The sequence below is a fragment of the Rutilus rutilus genome, assembly GCF_951802725.1.
Source record: "Rutilus rutilus genome assembly, chromosome: 3".
Lineage (NCBI taxonomy): Eukaryota > Metazoa > Chordata > Actinopteri > Cypriniformes > Leuciscidae > Rutilus > Rutilus rutilus.
The window spans coordinates 35,528,703-35,546,663 of NC_140211.1; the positions used below are offsets into that span (position 1 = coordinate 35,528,703).

The 17,961-nt window shown below is 34.9% G+C and overlaps 3 protein-coding genes across 7 annotated transcripts; 1 reads left to right on the top strand and 2 right to left on the bottom strand.

Moving 5' to 3' along the window:
- Positions 1–691: 691 nt before the first annotated feature.
- Positions 692–7,053, bottom strand: prc1b (protein regulator of cytokinesis 1b). Of its 3 annotated transcripts, XM_084403956.1 has the most exons (15): positions 6,939–7,053; positions 6,220–6,352; positions 6,018–6,140; positions 4,988–5,221; positions 4,698–4,868; positions 4,471–4,620; positions 4,204–4,351; positions 3,974–4,110; positions 3,808–3,903; positions 3,121–3,267; positions 2,818–2,928; positions 2,460–2,567; positions 2,154–2,333; positions 1,969–2,000; positions 1,037–1,168 (listed from the first exon to the last, which is right to left on the bottom strand). In XM_084403956.1, exons 1-14 carry the CDS (start codon positions 6,947–6,949, stop codon positions 1,974–1,976), a joined length of 1,776 nt encoding a protein of 591 aa, XP_084260082.1. In that variant the 5' UTR covers positions 6,950–7,053; the 3' UTR covers positions 1,037–1,168; positions 1,969–1,973. The 3 variants fall into 3 exon arrangements, with proteins under 3 accessions (XP_084260081.1, XP_084260080.1, XP_084260082.1); XM_084403955.1 differs by lacking the exon at positions 1,969–2,000 and having other exon boundaries at positions 692–1,168; positions 2,154–2,330; XM_084403954.1 differs by lacking the exon at positions 1,969–2,000 and having other exon boundaries at positions 692–1,168.
- Positions 7,054–7,880: 827 nt separating this feature from the next.
- On the bottom strand, positions 7,881–15,753 carry vps33b (VPS33B late endosome and lysosome associated). Its single transcript, XM_084403953.1, has 24 exons — positions 15,620–15,753; positions 15,263–15,397; positions 15,103–15,183; positions 14,904–14,965; positions 14,773–14,822; positions 14,609–14,676; positions 14,478–14,523; positions 14,302–14,396; positions 14,004–14,108; positions 13,821–13,911; positions 13,636–13,713; positions 13,435–13,508; positions 13,263–13,349; positions 13,053–13,143; positions 12,428–12,502; positions 12,250–12,314; positions 11,125–11,179; positions 10,986–11,032; positions 9,983–10,115; positions 9,781–9,854; positions 9,584–9,685; positions 9,409–9,484; positions 8,671–8,793; positions 7,881–8,489 (listed from the first exon to the last, which is right to left on the bottom strand). Exons 2-24 carry the CDS (start codon positions 15,356–15,358, stop codon positions 8,410–8,412), a joined length of 1,854 nt encoding a protein of 617 aa, XP_084260079.1. The 5' UTR covers positions 15,359–15,397; positions 15,620–15,753; the 3' UTR covers positions 7,881–8,409.
- Positions 15,641–17,714, top strand: hddc3 (HD domain containing 3). Of its 3 annotated transcripts, none has more exons than XM_084403972.1 (5): positions 15,641–15,793; positions 16,369–16,488; positions 16,573–16,628; positions 16,820–17,060; positions 17,169–17,714. In XM_084403972.1, the coding sequence occupies exons 2-5, from the start codon at positions 16,374–16,376 to the stop codon at positions 17,297–17,299; spliced, it is 543 nt and encodes a 180-aa protein (XP_084260098.1). In that variant the 5' UTR covers positions 15,641–15,793; positions 16,369–16,373; the 3' UTR covers positions 17,300–17,714. The 3 variants fall into 3 exon arrangements, with proteins under 3 accessions (XP_084260098.1, XP_084260096.1, XP_084260097.1); XM_084403970.1 differs by lacking the exon at positions 15,641–15,793 and adding an exon at positions 15,810–16,261; XM_084403971.1 differs by lacking the exon at positions 15,641–15,793 and having other exon boundaries at positions 16,208–16,488.
- The last annotated feature ends 247 nt before the right edge of the window (positions 17,715–17,961 follow it).

Here is a 17,961-nt window from a genome sequence, read left to right on the forward strand (position 1 = left end):
GTAAAACGCTTCTCTTTTTCAAACTACTGTATGCATTCTATATTTTATTCCTTTTTTTAGTCAGAGTGCAATAACATTTTATAACCTACTTAAGACTAAGAAAAGAAAAAACGGAAATAATTAATAAATAACTGCATGTACAAATTAACCATACACATTTTGGAAGCATTTTTATTTTAAAGAGTCCATCATTTACCCTCTAATTTCACATATTAGAAATAGAGTTGGGGTTTATATTTGTAAATGTACATACACACTTATATATTTGTGTGTATAAATATAAATATATACACACACAAGTTTAAAATCAAAATTAAAGTAGTTCAAAAGGCTGCTCTTTAATTTTATTTAGTAACCACACTTTTCCCCAACTAATCAGTTTTCTGCTCAAAAAGAAAAATACAAATAGAAAAGTCATAGCAATAACTTTTTGAAAAAGGACTCCATTATTATTATAATGCATTTTCTGAATTTGCTTGTTTTTTAAATGTAAGTTGCTAACAAATAGCTAAAGAACAACTGGATGTGAATTTACACGCTTGAGAAATATAATAACTTAAGTCCAGAAATCAAGCATGTAAATAGCAACTTGTTTGGAATAAAACAACAATTTAAGATAAAAATAAATAAATAAACACTGTGAACATAAGGAATAGTTTGAATAAGATAATGACAGGATTCACAGAATGTTCAAATGTGAATTTTTATGTAATAAATTGTACAATACTATAAAGAATGCAATAAAGATTTTTTTTTACATTGTGCAAAACATTCAAAAGCATAAAAACTGTGATTCTGACAGTAGCTAATACTGAGAAAGAACTATAAAGTATTTCATTTTTTAATGTCTTAATCTGTTTGAGACAGCGGACCAGTTGTAACGTTAAAATGCACATTCATTTGTTAAAGTACAAATAAAGCAGGGCTTGTTCTAGTGTTAAAGTGAACATACATGTAGAATCCCTCAAAAACATTTAAATATATATTACCTTCATTTACATATAAAATGCATAGCTATAGCTTTACAGAACAAGAACCGACAAGCATCATGTAAAGATCCCCATCCTAATAGCACAAAGTGTTGCATGCGGTAGAGTTAAAGTTGAATGATGGTTGAGTTCAGAATATCAGGCACATGTTTTGATTTAGATGACTTGGAGAGGTCTCGCTGTGAAAAGAAAATGACACATTAAGAGATTTTTAACTGGTTATTATATTCTGAATATTGATTTGAACAGTGGTTATTCATAATAGATACTGATTATATTTACAGCCTAGAAAACAATAAGAAAACTGTCATATACTGTAACAAAAAGAGCGACAGATAATGGCAGAAAGGCATTAGACTGATTTGTAAATAAAGCTAGTCTTGGTTAGAAGTGTGGATTAGGAGAAAACACAGTCCAGTTCAAAGAGAGGACAAGAGGATGTATAAGAGCAAACTAATCAGAGATTTATACACCCACCGTAGAGGCAAATGCATTCATAGTTGTTTTTATTTTATGTACTTATTTTATTTATTTATTTTTACACAATGCCATCCTATGATATATCTCAGGATACAAAATAATGAATCGGCCATTTAACATATAAAGCATGTCCCACAGCAAACTAAAACATTACAAAAGTCAGAGACAATGTAAATATAATAAATAAATACAATTTGACAATATTGTATAAAAGATACAATATTAGATACAATTTGGTAAATATTCAGTTAACATTGTACAGTTAGCAAGTCATTACAAGACTGTAAGAGTCCTGGTCACCCTGTCAGGGTTTATTTTCCAATAATCTGAATGCACTTTATTCCTTACATGCTTTTTAAAAGAGGTGTTATTTGTATTATACAGTACAAAATAAAGTTTAAGCAGTGTTAGCCAATAAAATGTTGTTTAAGTGGTGCATTGTTTAAACCATGCAGCTGCTAAATTTAGGTTGTTTGGAAATACATCATCTCAAACAAACCTTGATTATATGGATTCAGCCTTGACAACTTCCTTTAGAAACAAGTTTTTTTATTAGTAAAACATTGTGCCAGTAACACCAATATGTATATAGGAATTTATACAACTTGAAACACATTTAAGTTCAAGCTCTCGCTCTCTTTGACCAGACTGTGAGTTACTGATGAAAGAAGATGAGGTGTTTACCTGAAATTCTGAATAGGTGCTTGCGACAGAGTTAATGCTGAAGTTACGCTGTGGACTAGCTGGCACCTTCATCATCCCAGCCCCGCCACCAGTTAGATGACAGATATTTTCCTTATTGCGTTCTAGCAAACCTTGATGAGGAGGTTTGCTGTGGCCTGGAGTCCTCACCGCATTGCCCTGCTTTGAAATAAGACATATAAGGGAAGAGGAAATGTAACATTTACCTAAGTTAATCAGTAAATGATTGTGCAAATTAGTTCATTTTAAAGCTTGAGAACACTAGTTTTGTTATAGCCATGCACTGACCTTGCTAGCAGATATCGGAGGGCGTGATATAGGAGAATGACAGACGGTACCACCAAAGACAGATCGGATAGTGCTGTTAGAAGTGCCAGTACTGGAGGTAGCATTTAGCTGAGGAAAAGTCAAAGAGTTAATATTGCAAATGCCATGCATTCGTTTAAAATGTACAGTGCATCACGGTGTGTTGTGTAATGAGAATATTACTTAAAGTCAGTATAAACATGCATTTTTCAGTACATGTTTTCTAATGCAATACTTTTTTTCACTCAGAAATGTCACATTACATTGGACTGTGAACTAGGTTTCACATGGACTTTAAATATGCTGTTTTCATCAGGAAATAAATTCCCATTGTACTTGCCTTTCGAGCTTTGCAAGGTGTTGTGCTGCCCAGAAATCTTCGTTTAGTTGGTGTCCGGACCACAGTGCCATAGACCATGTCCTCCTCTGTCTGCTTGCTCTTCTTTAGTTGCTGCAAGACAGTTCTTGTATTACTAAAATCTACAAACTAAATCTCTCTCATGAGTTTAAAGTTTAAACCGGTCATTCCCTAGTAATGTATTAATTCACAAATACAAACGACTCTGTGGATTTGGTTGATAAAGATTCACAGCTCTAGTCTAGAGTGCATATTTTCTTATGCCCAGTAATGTGAAGTACATACCCGCTCCTGCTTTTCCCGCTCCTTCTCCTGCCGGTACGTCTCCCATTGATCAGTGACAAACTGCATGAACTTCTGACCATTCACCAGGAACTCTCTGTTCTGTTCTTGTTCCCACTGTTCAATCTCAGCCTTCAGTTTCTTCTCAAGCTAAATAAGAGATACTCAGTTACTAAGCTTTATAATGTAAAATGTACACTACTATTCAAACATTTGGGGATTGCAAGATTTTTTTATGATTTTGAAAGAAGACTCTAATGCTTATCAAGGCTTTATTTATTTGATCAAAATACAGTAAAAACAGTTATATATATGCAATGTGATTACAACTTAAAATAACTGTTCTCTATTTTAATATGTTTTAAAATGTCATTTATTCCTGTGATGTCAAAGCTGAGTTTTCAGAAGTCATTACTCCAGTCTTTAGTGTCACATGATCCTTCAGAAATCACTCTAATATATTGATTTGGTGTTCAAGAAACATTTCTTATAATTATCAATGAAAAAAGTTTACGAATATATCATTTTCAGGATTCTTTGATGAAAAGAAAGTTTAAAAGAACAGCATTTATTTGAAATAGAAGCCTTTGTAACAATGTAAATCATTACATTTAATGCATCCAAGTATTAATATCTTTTAAAAAATCTTACTGACCCACAACTTTTGAATGGTAGTGTGTATATAATTACCTTGGGGAGACCTTTGACCAGATCAGCCCGTTGTTTCTCCTCCTTTAGAAGGTTTCCTCCTCTGTTGGTGAATCTGGATGGATCTTTGGCCTTTTCCTACCACAAAACGTGCAGTGTTAGTTAATGCACCAACAATTGATAAAGATTTTCAGTCAGTTTAACTTACTTCAAGCTCTAAGAAAAGTCTCCAGTTCTCATCCCATTTGTGAACACCTTCAAAGAGTTCTTTATGATCCTCGTAATACTGTTTTAGTCGCACATTTTCTGCATCATGTAAGCTCAGGAGTTCCTCACTAAAATCATCTGAGAGAAAAGGCAGCCCTTAAATCTTTATATTTTTTAGAAAAAGACAACAGACGAACAGTCAACGGTGTAATTTAGAAAATTACAACTCACCAACATAATAAGGCACAAAAGCTTGCCGCTGGTCAGCACTATAAAAGCACTTATCCCAGAGCACAGCAATCTCCTTCCGAATGGCCTCAGTAAAATTTTGCAAATTTTTAAGCTTCAGTTCTTCAAGACGTTGGACCTCAGCTAGTAACTGGAAGTAGAGGACATTTGTGTTCAATGCAATGGTTAGCAATTTAAAAGCTTAATTAATGCAGCATTGTGTAACTGAAGGAAGGAAAAAGAAAAGCAGAAAATCAAAAGGTTACTAACAGCTTCCATATTCCTTTTCTTTGACAGGGTCATGTGTTCAGAAATTGCATCACGCTCTTCCCGTGGAGTCTGCAACCTTTCCCACAGTTCCTGGATCTTCTCCCGATAAGAGCCACAGACATGTTCATTCTCAGCCTTTCTGCTCTCCAACTAAAATATCAAAATAATGTGTTATACAATTGTTAATGCTTAAGTTTATAGCTTGTCAGACTGAGTTTATATTGTACCTGGTGAAGAAGTACTTTGAGTGAATCAATGTTTTCTTTAGACAGGCAAAAACTCTCCTCATCTTCACATACAACATCCTTTTCAAAACTAGTCTCAGGCAACTGATCCAGATCATCCATGGAAAGTATTATCTTCTTCTTCAGTGTGACAAATTCTTTATGTCTCCGCTCCTTGAAAGATAAAAAAAAAAAATTGTACATCAAACTGAACACAATACTTTCATAAGTCACTATGACTTTTATAAATAAATAAAAAGTCTAGTGTTTAAAACAAAGTCTTATTGTTATACTTTCTCAGCAGTGAGACAGGAGATGTGCTGACGGAAACTCTCCAGCTGTTCCAGAGAAGGAACAGAATTGTCAGAGATAGAAAACGTCTGTGAGCAGAGAAGGTCACAGAGATCCTGATCCTGCTCGGTTAAGACTTTGAGCGCTTGCATTCTCTGGTTCTTCTCTTTTAACATCACTTCAACGTGGGTCCGGAGGTCTTTTTCCCGCTGGAGCACAGTGCTACTCCTCTCCTCCTAAAATGATTAGGAACCACAAAAAAAGTTTTTGAAGACATTTCTGTTCATGGCTTTCAGTCCATGTCTATTAGCTATGAAGTCATCTACACTACCACTCAAAAATTTGGCATCATAAATGCAGCCTTTGTGAACATTAATTTGATCAAAAATACAGTAAAAACAATAATAATTTGAAATATTATTAAAATTTAAGATAAATGTTTGTTTGTTTTTTAATAGTTAAAAAGTTTAATTTATTCTTGTGATGTCAAAGCTGAAATTTCAGCATCATTACTCCAGTCTTCAGTGTCATACGATCCTTCAAAAATCATTCTAATATGCTGATTTGCTGCTCAAAGAAACATTTATTATTATCAAAGTTAATATTTTTGTGGAAAGCGTGAACTACCATTCAAAAGTTTGGGATAAGTCAGATTTAGTTTTTAAAGAAACTAAATGATAAAAAGTGACAAAGACATTCATATTGATTTATTTTTCATTGTTGATATTGGAATTAACAATATTTTACTGTTTTACTGTATTTTTGATCAAATAAATGCAGCCTTGGTGGGTATAAGAGGCTCTTTCTTAAAAAAAATAAAATTCTTAATGATTCAAAACTTTTGCCTGGTAGTGTTATATGCTAGTGTACTCCCTATTGTTGTTTTAAACTAATTTAGTTTCTGAAACTTCCCATTTCAATAGGAAATACATTATCAAAAGACAGAAATCTAGTCAGGCAATTTCATGAGATCTTTGAGGTTAACATGGGGTCATCTAAAGATTGTATGATGTATCCATGTTAAATCCTTGCCTGAAATGGGGGAAGCTGCAGTTCCGAGCACAATTTACTCAGCTCTTTGTGACATGTGTCAATACTGGTCATCAGACGTTTACGCAGACTCTCTTCCTCTGCAATCATCATGTCCAGAAGACCCTACAGTACATGTTTTGTTAGTTTATCACTGAAACATATTTAAAAGGATCCATGTTGCACAAGTACACTCAACACTCACTTTGATATGATTCTTAACGACATTTGTTCTTTCTAATCGCTGATCCTCAGGGATGCCAATTTCCTCCCAGATATCCTTCAGATGGCAGAGAGCTTTATTCAGACATGCCACTGATTCTGCAGCAATCACCTCACTAAAATCATGGAGAGAAAGAACATTAAATACATTATTGATAAACATCCATTCATTGACAGATATGTACTTTGATCCACGAGTGATAAAATTCATTAAAAACATTCAGTATTACATTAAAAAGTTATTACATTATTGCATACTTCACAAATCTTTCGTATTGTAATTTCAGGTGGTTACAAAATGTTATTAAAACGTTTTCATATATTGTCATATACTCATTATTCATATATTCATAATATATGCACATGTACTACTGCTCTTCTGAGCATTATAACTTATATAACGTTAGCCTAATGTTTGCTAAAGGCATTAACATAACGTTATATGAATAGAGACCCACCCAAACAAGCTTGTCAAATGTGCTAAAAACACCTGCTGTCAATAGCATTATCGCATTAATCTCAGGAGTCAAATGCCATTTTGACCGCGTGTTTTGATTAACATACAAATACAATGCCAATGTCATATTCAAAACTTACTGCTCAAACTTCATACTGATCAAATTAAGTTACACAAATGCTTAAATATGTCTCCGTATAGAAAAATAAATAAAATAATTATAACGTATCAGTAAACATACTCACCTCTTCCTCATCCTAGAACCCCAATACAAGGCTTTTCGCTTGTTTATTTGTATTTTATAAAGGAATATTTGACTGTACAGTCCTCGCACTCGTACGCGTAACCGTTTCTGTCTGATTTCAAAATATGCATCAAAAATAGCGCCGCTCGTCTGATTGGCTGGTTAGAGCATACCTGCGCAAGTGCGCATGCGTGAACATGTGTCACACAACAGACGCGGATTGTTCCACCATGACCTCAGAAACATTTTCAAATGACCACTCCTGATTTTTCCATTTATTCCTGACATTGTATAAGACATATATTGTTTATGCACTATTTGCATTAAATTTCTATATTCGTTTTCTGATTAACTGATTTTTCTACACCGACATTTGGTGTTTTTTTCGTTTGGTAAATGTTATGTTAAATAATAGATAATATTATTAAGCATATCTGTTATGTCTTACAACAAAGTGTACAAGTACCATCCATATCTGTGAAGTGTGCCAATCACTACTGAATGCCATATTTTTGTGCTTTTGAAACAATAAACTAATTAATTTTGACTTCAAAACACACAGCTAAACAAGGCCACTTCACTACTGGTCACTGTGATTTTGCAAAGTAAGACATGATCCTGGATCAACATATTTTGTTGATCCTGGAATAACATTCCTGTCCCAAAATGTCGTCCTTACCGTATCCTTACCCCTAAACCTACCCATAACTTTTTCCTAAAATCAGAGGGAAATGATAGGTGAATAACACTGATGTTGAAGGCACCTCACCCCTGGTTCTAAGCCTAAACTTGTCATAAACTGTAAACTTGTCCCACAAATCTGATTGGTTGATTGGAAAGTTGTTCCAGGATCAACAAAGATGTTGATCCAGGAACATGTGGTACTTGTTGAAATCACTATCACCGTACTCAATAATAGTTAACTGAAGATAAAAGATTCACCTGACACCAGTAACTGTTTATTGTTCAGTCTTAAATCAGTTATTACAGTTCTTGCCACACTCTGAACAAAGTTTTTAAAAACTTTAAAAAGTGCTATGTTGTTTGCCACTTCTCCATTCATAGATTCAGATACCTGCCAAGACAATTAAAGGGATAGTTCACTCAAAAATGACAATTCTGTCATCATTTATTCACCTTTTTTTCTGTGAAACATAAAAGAATTTTGAGAAATGTCTCACTGTTTTTTTTGTCCATATAATAAAAGTCAATGGTAACCAAAGCATTTTGGTGATGAACAATGTTCAAAATATCTTCTATGATGTTCTGCAAAAAAGGGAAGTCCAGGTTTGGAACATGATAGTTTTCCTTTTTGGGTGAACTATACCTGAACACAGTTTATTGTCATCCCCTCAAACAATCCATTTGTTTTTGGGAGATATAAATGACCAGGATGATTAGTACACATTTTGTCCTTTTTGCTGTCCTAGGATCAGTCATAAAGTGTCCTCTTGTGGAATGTTGTCACAGACTCAAGGGTGGTTATCCAGCAATGCTTCCAGAAGTCGCGCACTGTTCGTGATGGCTGTAGTGAGCACTATGAATCTGCAACCTTTCAAATGGACAATTTTATGTTAATCAAATATTCAATTTGTTCACTTACTAATATATTTATTTATATATAATATATTAATAATACTAATAAATTATAGGCATACTAATATATTAACTTATATATAATATTATTTACTAATAAATAAGTAACTATAAAAACACATTCTGGAATATTTCACCTCTTTCCTTGCCAAGGAACCGGAGTGCAGAGATCTCAGAGAAGGTGCAGCCACCAAGGAACATCACTAGAACGATCCTTTGAGCATCAGTTTTGGTCCTGGCTTCTGAACTACTACTGCCACCTGAAACAAAAATGGGGAAAAGAGAGGTAAACGGCAGGCTTGATAGGAGCAAAAAAGTCAATTTCTAAGAAGAAAAAATAAATGACTTCTAATTAAATCATGGTTACACTTTATTTCAAGGTGTCATTGTTACAATGTAATTATACATTTAAGTACTGAGTAATAATAATTAACAACATGTACTTACTATACGATTAGGATTTGAGGTTACAGTTTATTTTAAGGTGTCATTGCTACAGTGTAATTATATATTTAAGAACTGAATAATATTAAGTAACTACATGTACTTACTATAGGGTTAGGATTTGGTTGAGGGTTAGTTGCATGTACTTATGCATGATTTACTGTTATTAATATAGGAAGGACATGTAGCATATGTAACAAGGACACTGTAAAATAAAGTGTTACCAAATCATTTTATAAGACACCTTTCCAGGGTGACCCCAATAAGTCTTAGGATTATTTATATTCAGTTATATTAAAATAATCTTAATTAAAATGTTCAAAAATAAATAAAGATAAACATTAAACTGACATATTTTACTAGATATACATATCGGCCTAAATAGGTGGGCCTTTGACTCTGAAAGCTTTATACAAATACTTTGTTCAAACCTGTAACAGCAAATTCCTGTCCATTTAGCATACGGGAGACCTCCTCTAGACCAGTCCAACCATCTCTCTCCAACACCTGTGAGGAGCACAGTCCAGAAGCAAACACTGTGAGTTGTTCAGCAAGAGAGAGAAAAAAATAATGGCTAACCAGTCAAAGCCTTTTTGGAAAGCTAACCTGTTCGATAAGTTTGCAGCTCAGAGGAATATAAGCACCACTAAAAATATATGCCATGTCTCGAGGAACGCGAAGATCGTATTCCTCCCCAGACTTTGGTACCTGTACACGTAGATCAGATGATTATGATAATTTTATACATGCTTTTTTGTGTTCTTTGATATATTATAGATATAGATATAGATATATTTGCTAACCAGAGTCAGTTTTTTACTCAGAGCTCGAAAATTGCTCTTCTTAGCCAGTGAGGAGAAAGCATCTGTCAGCTTCCCTGGACAGAAAACATAAGTAACTATCCAGTGCATGTACAATATGTGCACATTATAGTCAGTGTAATAAATATTTTTTAGAGAGCGAGGGAGATAGAGAGAATGAGACTGCACTCGTCAAGATTCTCACCTGCAGTCTTGTCATTGACAAGTTTCCCTACTTTACTCTCCATGACTGTCAGTGTTTCTCCAGCTTGCTGTTCTTCCAGTAGACCCAGCTGCTTCAGGTTTGCAAACGTCAGCAGGTGCTCTATGCCATAACTCTGAACAAGAGACAACATATAGTACCAACAAATAAAACAAAATCTCAAAATCATCTTCAGTAATTTCATGATTCACAAGGGTTAGTTCACCCAAAAATGAAAATTCTGTCAGTAATTACCCACCCTCATGTTGTTCCAACCCCGTAAGACCTTCGTTCATCTTCGGAACACAAATTAAGATATTTTTGATTAAATCTGAGAGCTGGCTCACTCCTCCATAGACTTCTATAGACGTTATAACTTGCTGGCCCAGAAAATGTATTAAAGACATCGTTAATATAGTCCAAGTGACTCCAGTGGCTCAATCTTAAGTTTATAAAGCGACGAGAATACTTTTTGTGCGCAAAAAAAAACCAAAATAACGACTTTATTCCACTATTCATTTCCTTCTCTCTGGGCCTCGAGTCTTTTCACGTAGTGTGATAGCGCTAGTGATAGTCTGTGTTGTACGTCACACGTAGGCTCACTATTGGCCGACGCTAGTCATGTGTGTGATGCGTGTGACGTACAACACAGACGCGCTGCGCTTAAACACTACGTGAAAAAACTCGAGGCCCAGACTATATTAACGATGTCTTTAATACATTTTCTGGGCCAGCAAGTTATAACGTCTATAGAAGTCTATGGAGGAGTGAGCCAGCTCTCAGATTTCATCAAAAATATCTTAATTTGTGTTCCGAAGATGAACGAAGGTCTTACGGGGTTCGAACAACATGAGGGTGAGTAATTACTGACAGAATTTTCATTTTTGGGTGAACTAACCCTTTAAACACTTACTTTAGAGACATTCTTGTTAAGTAAAAATATGGCTTTATAAAGGGTTATGTAAATGAAAAGTTCACAAATGTACAATTTCAAATCATAACATACCTGAAGGTACTGAGCTTTAAGAGATCGGTAGTCTTTGGACAGAAGGCCTGTTGGACAATTAAATGCAATATTTAAAAGAAACTGTTGGAATAAACAACTTGAGCCATAAAACTTGCATACAAGAGTAAATTAGTCTCACCATTTTCTGTGATGGACAACAGACAAAGGAGTCTAAGGCTTTCAATCATTGACACCTGATGGACAGAGTTTTCTCATTCTTTAAATCAAGCATCAATATTATTGTAGTGTTATTATACCAGGGCTTGACATTAACTTTTTTGCCCACCAGCCACTGTTGTTAGTGGTTTTCCAAAGTTGGCCACAATTTTGACATCAATTCCTTGGGGAAAACTGCCATAATATAGATATTTTTAACATTATCTCATAATGTGGCCGCAGGTTTATTAGGCTGCTGTCACTTTAAGACCTGACACACGGATCCATTATACTGTTGCACATGCTTTTTCTTTCTCAACTGTTTACGTTCACTTAAAACATACCTGAATACTCTCCAAGCATTTTGACATTATGTTGTGTGTATTTGACTGTTTAAGTGTATTTGACTGTTTAAGGGTGGTGTGGCGCAATGGATAAGACACATGCCTTTGGTGTGAGAGACCCGGGTTCGAATCCACTGTGAGACACCAATGTGTCCCTGAGCAAGACACTTAATCCCTAGTTGCTCCAGAGGTGTGCGACCTCTGACATATATAGCAATTGTAAGTCGCTTTGGATAAAAGCGTCAGCTAAATGAATAAATGTAAATGTAAATGTAAGTGCAATAAGCAGCTTTATGTGCGCACACTTTGGGTGTGAGAACAAATTATGTTGTGAAAACACAATACGTGCAATCGCCCACCGTAATTCAAGCCCTGTGACAGTAACAACATTCATCCGGAGCAAATTAATCAAGTGAGTGAGGGGAGACTGGTTTGTGTGTGACTCGCTGTCGGAGAGATGAGAGAGCGAGAAAGCACAGCTGGTTATATCTATATGGCAGAAAATGAGTATTGGAAGCATTTCAGATATTTCAATATCGATATTTATTGAAAAATCTATATTTTTGTCAACACTACATTGCACTTAGTTTTTTATTTCAGATGCCTTTTTAAAAGACTACAATTGAAAAATGTATATATGGTAAAAATGTATAAATGACTGCATTAAACGACACACAAATATCAATCCACATTTGGAGGGTTGCCGGGTGTTGATGTCAAGCCCTGCCAGTGTCTTATAAAAATTCTATCTTTATTTTTCATACCTGTCTGTTGATATGTTCTTCAATGCAGGTGATGCATTCACGGATCTCAAAACCTTCAAGTAAAGCTGGATTTTTATAAAGGGCGGAAATATAGAAATGGGTGAGGTTACAGTGTCATGGTGTAGATTTTTATGTAGAAATTGTTTATCATGAGCTCATATTTATCAGGACAACTTACAATGTTCTGTCTTCAACAAATCTTGGAAGTCTTGCTTTGTTTTCTTCTTCATCATCGATTCACTAGCACCAATATCTAGTGGAAGAACATGAAAGCATGTTCTTTTATTTATTACTAAGAAACTGTTTTCAAGCAATACAACTAACTAACAAGATTTGCTCTATTAATGAGGCCAGAGGAAATATTTAACTTTGATTTAATGCAGTAAAACCAGTAATATTGTGAAATAATATTACTATTTAAAGTAACTGTTTCTATTTTATTAGAATGTATTCCTGTGATGCAAAGCTGAATTTTCTGCATCATTACTCCATGCTAAATGCTGATTTGCTGCTCAAGACACATTTCTTATTATTATCAATGTTGAAAACAGTCATGCTGCTTAATACATATAATATATTATATATAATATATATATTTTTGTGGAAAACTGTGTAATTGGTTTCAGGATTCTTTGATGAATAGACAGTTCAAAAGAACAGCATTTGGAATAGAAATCTTTTATAACTTTACTGCTACTTTCAATCAATTTAATACATCCTTGCTGAAATAAGTATTAATTATCATGTTCTAAAAAAATCTCATAGACCTCAAACTTTTGAGCAGTAGTGTATACAAAACTTACGAAGACTGAGAAGACGATGTTCCTGTTTCAGGCCTTTCAGTTCATCTGCAACAAACGCCTTCATCTGCTGGATGTCCATCCCACGCCGTTTCTGTTACCAGTTCACACACATTTTTTGACAATCGTCACACTCAGAATATGCTAAAATGTATCCTGTTGTCTTTACACTAATGCGCTTTGAAACACATGCCATCTGCAGTAGACACTTACATCATATGCTGTTTGAAGATTTTTGGCCTTCTGACTTAAAAAGCCAAACACATTAGAGAAATGCTCGTTCCTTATTTCATTGAACACCTGATGAATTAAAACAAGCAGGGTTATTTATTAAAATAGCCGTTTCTAACCACTTTCAATTTAATAAAGTCTATATCACTCTTACTTTATCTTGAGAGTTAAGCATCACTTTTATACTCTTGTCAGAGGAAGTGACATCAGGCCCAAACTCCACACTACCTAGTAACAAAATAAAATTGAAGATGTCAGAACTAACTGTTCAGCTGGTGATGTTTTCATTAAACGTGTTTTGAACAATTTCTTATTAAGACACAAAGACTCGGTAATAAAAACAATGGTTACTTACCACATTTTATTCTGAAAATGTCATCTACTAATCCCTCATAAACAACTTGAGAGCAGAGAGGAGTAACAAAATCCACATCTAAAACAGTAAAATCAAGTGACCAGGATATAAGCTTTATTTTCAAGTTTCAAAAAACTATAAGAATACATCAAAAGGTTCATTTATTTTCATTTTAAATAACTGACCTCTGTCAATAAGAAAGACTTTTGCGAATTCAGGTTGCCTTGTTCTCTGTTCCCCCTCCTCCATTAGCTCCCTCCAGGATTCATACACCATCTACATAACAAGAGACATATGAAACGAAAGACTACCTTGATTTTCATCCACCAAAATCTCTTGAGGTTAAGGGTTTTGTCACAAATCCTCACCTTGGCACATCTACCAATCCCATAAATCTTTGAGAAGGAACCATAGACAGACTGTAAAAGATTTAGAGCACTTCCTCCAGTGGTCACCCAGCGCTGGTCTCCCTCCTGACAAATCACATAAATCAATAATCAGTCGTAAATCAATAATATTCCTTCAAGAATAATATCAAGAATACTTGTCATACATACTAGAAATCTCAAAAGAGGTAAACATCTCACTAAAACTAATCAAACATTACAAAACAAAAGCTTTTCTTAGCTCTAAAGATAATGTACTTAGCATCCAGAACAGCATTACCAGAAAGTTATCTCTGAAGAATTCAGGCAGCTCTAAACTCAGGATATCATCATCCAGAGGAAGAATGTAGAAATTCCACTCATCGGTTGTAACGTCTATTAAAAGAACATCATAGTTAATGTCTGTATTAGGAAATGCGTTAACAAAGCTAGAAAAATGAAGCACACTTAACCCACCTCCATAGACTCCCTGCTCCTCCAAAACCGTCTCACATGCATAAAACTGTAAAGTTTCACGATAACATTAGAATCGGACAACAAAATAAAGTATTTGCAAAATTGAACATAATTCTCAGATCACTAGTTACCTTTTGTGGAGTAAATATGATCTTATATCTTCTGAATCTTCCAGCCGTCTTATCTGAATTGACTATCTCTGTAAACACAGTTAAGACACACTATTAAACTATACTTCCTCCTGCTTTTTTTCAAATAGATTATTTATCACTATGTAACAGCAAACAGTGCCAACCTGAAATCCACTTCACAGTTTGTATTCGAGGACGTATCAGGAAGCACAGCCTATGAAAATTATTGAATATGTATAAGGCTTGTATATAACCAAAACTTGTTTTAATTTGTTAAGAACTAAAGTTTACTTACTGGTCTGAGCTGCTGACAATTGGCTTGAGCTCAACTTTGTACAATTTGTCGACTTCATGTTGCTAAAAGGCAAAATCAAGCATAGACTTCTTAGAATTATAAGGGTGCTACAACATATCAAGATGATATAAATTGCAAGTTATTTAGAAAGACAGAGTGCCAAATCTTTCACCTAAATGTCATATACATGTTTTCATACCTTCAATATTGTGACATTTGCTATTCGATCAAGAGGGCTCATTAAATCTGCATCAATAAATAAATCCTTCTTCCCTGGCAACTGCGAAACATACAACAGAATTATTGAATGAAAAGTACTTCTTTGCATTTAAAGAAACGGTGGGTGGTGGCCATGTCACCTGTTCAAGCAGGAAGATGAGCTGGTCTCTGGCTAGTCTTTTGAGCAGAGAGAAATCAGGCAGCTCAGGAGCATCTCTCCTCTCTGTCTGTGCCATATGGAGAGATCCTACCACACTATCCGGAGCTGGATAAACCTGTCAAACATTTCAGGAGAACATTAATGCCACTTAGATCTGTGGAGGTTGAATTTTGAAGCTGACTTTCATCCAGCAGCTCTGCCATTTATTTCCACAGTTTATAAACAGATCGGAACGTCCAACCCCACATCCCGAGTTAGACACAAAAGTAGCATTTTTGTAGTTATCCGAATTCGTTTAATTAGCATGTACACAAAAGGCAGTGAGTTCGTATAATACCTCGTCCACCTTTTTCCGGAAGTGGCTTTGCTGTCTGACGCTCGCTTAGTGAAAGTCCGATTCATTTCCGCAAATCGATTCTTTCGAACAACAAAACCAATTCAGTGATTCCTTTTCTCATCCCGTGGTCTTCCGGTGTGGCATGTGCTGAAACTTTACAATAAAACCATACATGTAAGCACATCATCTCGCTAGTCGCGAGAGTTTCTCGATTAAATCATGATGTTTGTTAAAATTTTATTCGATCTGGTCCAGTTGCAGCCATTCATCATAAAAGTTATTTACAAGTTACAACCTTAATTTGTTATAACAATAAACAATATACTCTTTGTTAAACGTATTTTTGCCGTTTTAGGTAACTTAATAGCATGTTTCATCTTATATGATACATTCATCACTTGGCTAAACATCTTTTTGCACGCTTTAAAAAATATAATTATTGATGATAAAACTGTAGTACAATAACATGTTAAATGGCTTAAATCATCAAGGAATTGCAAACCGGTGAACTGATTCATTGAAAAGATTTGACTCAAACGAACAATTCTTTCACGAATCGAATATCGCGACGCTTGTTTCAGTACGGACATCTTAGACTTGCGGACACAATACACCAGCCGTCAATACACAAACATCAAAGATGTAATGTAACATTGTCTACGGTTTTAACATACGTTACCTGTATATTCTGGCCAATCTATTTATAGACACAGTTATCAGAATGTGCACTCTCTTATTCTTCTTTTAAGTAACCATGAATTCATCGTCGACTGCAGTGCTCCTGGAAACGGTCAACTTCGCTGCAGAGAAACATCGTAATCAGCGCCGTAAAGATCTTGATGCCACACCATATATCAATCACCCCATAGGTACTATAAACTAGAGCACTAAACTTCAAATTATATATAACAGGTCTCACTCCAGAAAATAAGCTGCTCTTCTTATCATTACAGGGGTGGCAAGGATTTTAAGTCATGAGGGTGGAATCACAGATATCGAAGTTTTACAAGTGAGTCAGATATATGTTTTTTTGTGGGTGACTTTTAAGGTACAGTTTGTGCTTCATCTATACATATTGTAATCTATAGCCTAGAGAAATAACAAGAGGTTTATTTCATGAGCCATGCAATTATTTATTACAGAGGCTAATGGAAGTTTGCAAATGCATTGCTGTGATTGAACTGTACATTTGTGCTACAGGCAGCATTGCTTCATGACACAGTAGAGGACACTGACACGACTTTTGAGGAGCTGGAGTCTGTGTTTGGAACAACAGTGGCAAGAATTGTCCAGGAGGTGACAGACGACAAGTCGCTGCCAAAAGAGGAAAGAAAACGCCTGCAAGTGGTGCATGCGCCACATCGCAGTCATCAGGCCAAACTGGTTAAACTAGCTGACAAGTTGTATAATTTACGGGACCTCAACCGTTGCACTCCCACAGGTGAGATATTGAAATTGCTGCTCAGGAGATTTGAGTAAGCATGAGTATATTTACAATATGTAATTTTACCGTTAGTGTAAAAATGCTGCCTTGTATCTATGTTGACAGGTTGGACGGCAGAAAGGGTTCAAGAATACTTTGTATGGGCATCTCAGGTGGCAAAAGGGCTTCGTGGCACCAATCCAGCTCTTGAGGAGAAAATGCAGCAGCTGTTTTTGGAGAGAGGATTGCAGTTCTGATGTGTTTTTGATGCAACTGATCATCATAGAATGCTCTTTAAGCTAAAGGGACAGTTCAGCAAAAATGATCATTCTGTCACCATTACCTGCCCTGATGTTGCTCCAAACCTGTATGAGATTCTTGTGTATTTATACAAGAGGAGATGTAAGGAAGAATGATATTAACTTTTGTGCTCCGCTTAGTAAAGTCATACAGAGTTAGAACAACATCCGGGTAGGTAAAGGATGACTGAATTTAAATGTTTAAGGTATCTGTCCCTTTAATATAAAGATTGTTCCATTCTTTTTTTTTTCTTTTTCTTTTTTCTTCTTTCAATTAGATCATTTTGTTATTTAATAATAATGACAAACAATAATAATAATTGTACAATACATGCACAGTTATGAATTTCAATTAAAGTTTTGTTAAATGTGATGTGTTGTGTATTATTTCAGAAATGTATCAATATGAATAATAATAAATAAAAATTAACCAAAAAAAAGTATCTTGGTAAACATATAGTTTAGATTTCAGACAGTTACTGTTATAAAGTTACAGTTATTGTTTCTACAATAAAACTGTCTTTTAGACTTGGTACATTTGGAATAAACCACCACAGTGGTTTTTAAATTAAATTAATAATAATAATAATAAGATGATTAAACAGTCCTAAAAGCTTCTA

What these genes read in the sequence shown, in the direction of transcription:
- prc1b (XM_084403954.1), bottom strand. An exon ending in TCGTTAAGAATCATATCAAA is followed by an intron (nt 6,141 to 6,219) that starts GTGAGTGTTGAG and finishes CATGTACTGTAG; the next exon opens with GGTCTTCTGGACATGATGAT. An exon ending in TTTTGTGCCTTATTATGTTG is followed by an intron (nt 4,111 to 4,203) that starts GTGAGTTGTAAT and finishes CTTTTCTCTCAG; the next exon opens with ATGATTTTAGTGAGGAACTC.
- vps33b (XM_084403953.1), bottom strand. Translation starts at nt 15,358, where the DNA reads ATGGCACAGACAGAGAGGAGAGATGCTCCTGAGCTGCCTGATTTCTCT. An exon ending in ATCTTCAAACAGCATATGAT is followed by an intron (nt 13,144 to 13,262) that starts GTAAGTGTCTAC and finishes AACTGGTAACAG; the next exon opens with AAACGGCGTGGGATGGACAT. An exon ending in TGAGTAAAAAACTGACTCTG is followed by an intron (nt 9,686 to 9,780) that starts GTTAGCAAATAT and finishes CTACGTGTACAG; the next exon opens with GTACCAAAGTCTGGGGAGGA.
- hddc3 (XM_084403972.1), top strand. Translation starts at nt 16,374, where the DNA reads ATGAATTCATCGTCGACTGCAGTGCTCCTGGAAACGGTCAACTTCGCT. An exon ending in ATATATCAATCACCCCATAG is followed by an intron (nt 16,489 to 16,572) that starts GTACTATAAACT and finishes TTATCATTACAG; the next exon opens with GGGTGGCAAGGATTTTAAGT. An exon ending in CAACCGTTGCACTCCCACAG is followed by an intron (nt 17,061 to 17,168) that starts GTGAGATATTGA and finishes CTATGTTGACAG; the next exon opens with GTTGGACGGCAGAAAGGGTT.